General features: G+C 38.5%; 1 protein-coding gene across 1 annotated transcript in view; it reads right to left on the bottom strand.

Moving 5' to 3' along the window:
* LOC109911874 (transformation/transcription domain-associated protein) overlaps positions 1-6,000 on the bottom strand; it is a 206,307-nt gene that overhangs the window by 116,122 nt on the left and 84,185 nt on the right. The window contains exon 24 of the mRNA XM_048609696.1: positions 3,704-3,850. Within this exon, the coding sequence (XP_048465653.1) occupies positions 3,704-3,850 (147 nt within the window). The remainder of the gene's footprint in view (positions 1-3,703; positions 3,851-6,000) is intronic.

The following is a 6,000-nucleotide window of genomic DNA, read 5'->3' on the forward strand; positions in this document are numbered from 1 at the left end:
TCAACACAGGAAACAAAATTCCAGACCAAAATGTGCAAACTTATTCTCCTTATAGTTCTTCAGATTTTTGCTATGATGCAATTTTGACTGGAGGATGACATTCATCCTTCGATTTGGTTGTTGATCAAGTGAACTGAAGTCCTTTCTTGTATGAATTCTCTCTTTTAAACTTTCTTGGGTTTTCTGTCTTTTTCTCCCCAAAGTGCTGGAGAGGGAGAGAAGCTTTCTGTTTACAGGCTCTGGGCTTTTTCTCTCCTTTCTCTGTTGCTTTTGGCACTTGAGAATTTTTTAAACACTGAGCTCAACCATCAGAAGACGGCAACCACGCAGAATTTCCTTAACGCGAAAGCTTCTAGATGCCATTCAGTCTCACATCACAGCTTCCAAAAGCTGTATATTCCACAGCTCACCAACGGAACACTTCATTTTCAAGTAACAATACTTCCGAGTATTCCAGTTAGAACAGTTAATTGTCTATTTCACTTTCTAGTTCCAAACAAAAATTGAAAGCATTGTCATGTCTTATACTGTTCAATTCAATCATCTCTTTATTTCCCATTAACCATCCTCTAGGCTCACTTTCTACTGGATCAATGCACACTTTGTCATCCCATTTCTTTTAAAAATATTGATAGAAACTCTTACTGTCAGTTTTTCTAACTTTCTCTCCTGTTCTAACTTTTCCCTCCTCAATTTTTTTTTGGTAATTCTTTGTTTTTTTATCATATATCCTGTCCAGTCTTCTCGTCTGCCATTTGTCTTTGGATAATTCAATTTTTCCTTTAAGTTCAATATTATCTTTAAAATTTCTAGTTAATCACAGATGGTGAATCCAACTTTTGGAGTTTTATTTTATTTGTTTGAATGAATCTGTTCTCTGTATTCTGAAATATTCACTTAAATGTCTGCCACTGCATCTCCGTTGACCTACCCTTGAACATAATTTGCCAATTCACTTCAGTCAGCTCTGCTTTCATGCCCTCATAATAGCCTTTTGGTTTAAGAAAAATAGATTTGGACCTATTCCTCTCACCCTCAAACCAAATGTAAAATTTAATCATATTATGTTCGCTGCTACCTAGCGGCATATTCATGCTGAGATAATTACTTAATTCTAATCTTTTTGCACAACACTAGGTCTAGCACAGCCTACCCTTCGGATGGCTCCAGACCATGCTGTTCTTAGAAACTGTCCTGAAAACATTCTATTAATTCACCTAGGCTACTTTTGTACATCTGACTTTTCCAGTTGCTATATAGATTAAAATCTGCCAGGTATATCGCTGGGCCTTTCTGACAAGCTCCCACTATTTCTTCCTTTACGTCCCACCCCTACCACGTGGTTGACTATTATGGGGCTTGTACACCACTTCCACAAATGATATTTTGTTTTTATCTTTTCTCACCACTACCCAGATTGGTTTCCATTAACTAACAAAGCCACCCCTTCACCTTTTCCTAGCCTTCTGCCCTTCCCAAATATTCCACCCCCTTCAATACTCAGATGAAAATCCATGTCACCTTGTAGCCACGTGTCTGAAATGTCTGACAGATTATTTATTTCTGAGACATTGCTCAGTTCAGCTATTTCATTTCAAATGCTACTTGCATTCAGGTACAGTCTTTAGTTTTATCATTTTTTTGTTTTTGTACCTCTAGCATGATCTCCCGATTTACTTTTCAAGTTGTACCCTCTATTCTTATCAGTGTTTATTATTTTCCATATTAATACATTTCTCTTTTGCCTTTTCTCTACTCTTTGATTTGCCACATATTTCTAATCCCCTGACCTAACTTTTCAGTTTAAAATCTTCTCCATTTCCCTAGTTCTGCAGCTCAGTTCAGTTCAGGTGGAGACTGTCCCATCGTTACACATTCCACTTTCCCAGCACTGATGCCAATATTCCAAGAACCAGATCCCACTTGCCCCACACCAGTCTTTGAACCAAGCATTCATCTCTCTAATTTGATTTGCTCTATGCCAGCTAACACATGGCTCAGTAATAATTCAGATTTTGGTCTTTGTCATTCTGCTCTTAATTTGATGACCACTTCCTCACATAGACATAGGCAGAAAAAAGAAAGAGGTTCTGTATAGTCATTGTTGTCCTCACACACCAGTTGCTGAAAGTAAGCACGCAGGTACAGTAGGCAGTAAAGAAGGCAAACGGTATGTTGGGCTTCATATCAAGAGGATTCAAGGATTTATTGCTGAAATTATACAGGGCATTGGTGAAGCCACACCTGGAATATTATGTGCAGTTTTAGTCTCCTTATCTGAGCATAGATGTTCTTATTATAGTGAAAGTACAGCAAAGGTTTCACAAATTGATTCCTGTATTGGCAGGGCTGCCACATGAGGAGAGATTGAGTCAGTTAGGATTGTATTCACTGGAGATTAGGAGAATGAAGGGGGGAATCTCATAGAAACCTAACAGGACTAGACAGGTTAGATGCAGGAAGCATGTTCCCAATAATGGGGAGTCAAGAATTAAAGGCATAGTTTAAGGATAAGGTGTAAACATTTTGAGATTAAGAGAAAGAGAAAATTTCTTCACCCAGAGAGTGGCAAGCCTGGGATATTCACTACCACAGAAAGTGGTTCAGGCCAAAACATGACGTGTTTTCAAGAAGGTGGTAGATATAGCTCCTATAATGGAAAAGATCAAGGGACAAGGGGAGAGGGTGTGATTAGGGCATTCAGCTTGTTGATCAGCCAAGATCTATGTCAAGCATGATGACTGGATCCTTCCTGTCCTGCTGCAAGTTCCTCTCCAGCCCCAAGCAGATACCCTGAACCCTGGCATTGGCAGTCAACAGAACTGTCTGCACATGCACTCCTTTAAAATGCATCATGACTGTTCCCACTATTCCATTCTTTCTCTAAAGCCCTACAATATTTTTCTTCTCAGACGCTTATCAAATCCCTTTTTGAAAGCCACAATCGAACTTGCCTCCACCAGTTTTCAGGCAGTGCATTTCAAATCATAAATTGAATGCTGCGTTATATGAATAAATCATAATCTTTCTTATGACAATTTCTACCACCTCAGCCCCACAGATTTTGCTGCCCTATACAAACCTGCAGAATAGACTTGGGTTTGCATGGAGGGGAAAAATAAGTCTCTCCACCAGCCCCACAAAAAAAATTCATTGAATCCTTTCGTATTCCTGTTCATTTTTTAAAACCAGTCCAAGTGAAAAGTCAGGAGTAAGAAAGGATTATTTCTCTCATCAACTCTCACACCACACAACCAAAATGATCCTGAATAACCCAAATATTTGAGATGTTATCGTGTTCCTAAAATCTTATTATCTGCACTAAACTTACTTTTCCCTCATTTTCATTTCATTCCTGTCCTTCTAACTGGATGAACTTTGACTAACAAGTGGGTTTACTTTGCATGTAATGTTTAATATGCTTATAGGCATCATCGATTTTCCTTTCAACAATTTGCGACAAAATTTAAGTTCCCTTGGCATCAGACACATGCCTGCATCAGCCTTATCTTCTGAAAGTCTACTCTCATTGCCGTGAGGAGTCAAAGCTGGAAATTTAGTATGCATATGTGCAAATATCAGCCATCCATTAAAAAGGAAGCTGGAACCAGTGAGGCTAAAAGGTACACTGACTAAGCTTGCAAGTAGTGCGTTATAAAGCTCTTTAATATGCCAACTGCTTGAGGAGAAAAAAAAAGCATACCACTGTCATCAGCAACTTGTCAAACCACTGGAGTTTCAGCTCAGCTTTTGGCCACATATCAGGACGAAGAGCCATCTTCAGAAGACTAACGCAGCGTCTGGACAACATCTCACCTGGTGAACCCGCTGTGTTTGAGGAATCATTCACCTGGGGTTCAATTGTCACACATAACTACACAGGCTGTAAAGTAGTAAACTGTCACAATTATAAATCTTTGCTTCATTACTGCATCACATGCGATTTCCATCATATATTTAAGAAGAACCAGGAAGATGAAATATTTATAATTTCTTCAATGCTAAGATTAATCCAAAGTTCTAATTCATATGAGAGTATGGATAAGCATTGAACAGCAGTGATCAACTCAAATGATATTCGGAAATATACTTAAAAATACACTTGAAAATTGGAAGCAAAACAAAAACAGCTGTAAATATACGCGACAACAAACTGTGTTCTTCCCTGGTCTTAGTTATTAGCAATTTTGCCTCAGAGTAGAAAGAAAAAGATTTCTGTGGCTTCAAATCCACTCTTGGGATTTGTACATATAAAATGGAAGACAATACGGGGTGAATAGCATTTTCCAGATAGATGTTAAGCCAAGACATCATGGATCTGTGCCAGTAGGTGTTGAAGGTCTTGTGACTCCATCCACAGAATAACAGAAGTCTCTCAAAAGATCTGATTTCTTAGAACTGTGTTTTGGTTCTTTCCAGGGAAAATTATAATTTTCACTGGAAACTATGAACAAGACAAACTTGGTTCAAAGAGAATAGTCTAACTTATCAAAACGAGTGCTTCACGTTTTCCTCACATCAAAAGGAACAAACAGTCCATTAATGAGCTCAAACACAGCTGGTGTGAACCAAAGGTAGCTTTGAATTCTCTAGATGGCAAGATTCTTTAGTTACTACTGGGCAGACTGAAGTGCACTAAACAAACCACTGCACTCTTGCTGGTCAGGGTAACATTATGTCAAAATTCTGGGTACAAGTTTCACAGAGAGAAACATAATAATGCCTCTTCCATTTGGATGATGTCAACATCATATGGAGGTTGCTCTGACACAATATTAAATCTTGAAATTTAATGTCAGCTTTACTTCCATTTTAGAGCTCAAACAGTACCACAGCTCAAACAACCAGCACCTTAGGTGGATTCTAGTACCAGGGAGGCTTCCTCAATTGCATAATATTCAGAAATGCATAATATGCAGAAAGTGAAGGGATGTGGATGTCCTTGTGCATGATGTTGCGAAGTTGGGTAGAGTATTTGTAGATTGGGAGGCAGGCTGTTAGAATTTGGTGTTTGTAAAATGCCGGTGGAAGAAAGCATTGCGCGGTCCCTTTAAAAGATGGTGCCTTTTTCTATGCTTGGTGATGTCTGTGAGCAGCTCAAAAGTTTGCAAGTACAGAGAGCACCCAAATTGAAACATTTGTATGGAAAGACTGTACCATTACCAGGCCAATTAGCATTTTTACCAGTACAACAGGTTTTTGAATTTAGACAATCAATCTGAACCAGGCACTTAGATACCAAAAACCTATCAAATTTGAATCTGATGGTTTTGACGACCTAGAACCAATCCCATTGTAAGAAATTGATATGTCATCGGGGTATAAAAGAAGAGGGCAGCTGGACAAAGACAAGAGAACTAACTGCCATTTGCCAGAGTTAACAGCTCTTAGCTCTCAACAGAGAATCACTGGCTCTCACAGACTCCTATAAGTCTTAGGGACAGCACCATCTAAATATCAAAGGTACCAATGGTACAACTAGTTAATATTCCTGACAGAAGAATTGATGGAGGCAGCGTTCCTGACAGAACATTCAACAGAGAAGGCACAGAGCATTCCGAAAGACACAATCTGGCTGTAATTTTGAGAGATTAAATTCTATATTTTAAAATTTTATTTAATATAAGTGGAAGTTGTATTTATTAGGAAATAGTTAGAAGGGGTTTATTCAGTTTGTTAATAGATTAGTTAATTTGTGCACTGTTTGTATTGATAAATTGTTACTTGTTGATTGTAAAGCGAGAGTCAGGGGTTTATTTTATTTAGCCACTAGAAATTGCTGAAAGACAGGTTACAACACTTTTCACACTCCTTTTACAGATTTTAGGGTGAGGTGCTCCTCTTTGGATGTTTCAGTTTTAGTTCACAGTGGGGTCAACCTCCACTTTATAACAATGAATACCAAAAAAGTAGCATCCAGGTTTGGCGGGTAATATGGACCATTATTTCAAAGGGAATGGAGTATACGAATAGAGTGGCACAAGTCAGATCACACAGGGT

The sequence above is a fragment of the Rhincodon typus genome, chromosome 21 (assembly GCF_021869965.1).
Source record: "Rhincodon typus isolate 14 chromosome 21, sRhiTyp1.1, whole genome shotgun sequence".
In the NCBI taxonomy this organism is placed as follows: domain Eukaryota; kingdom Metazoa; phylum Chordata; class Chondrichthyes; order Orectolobiformes; family Rhincodontidae; genus Rhincodon; species Rhincodon typus.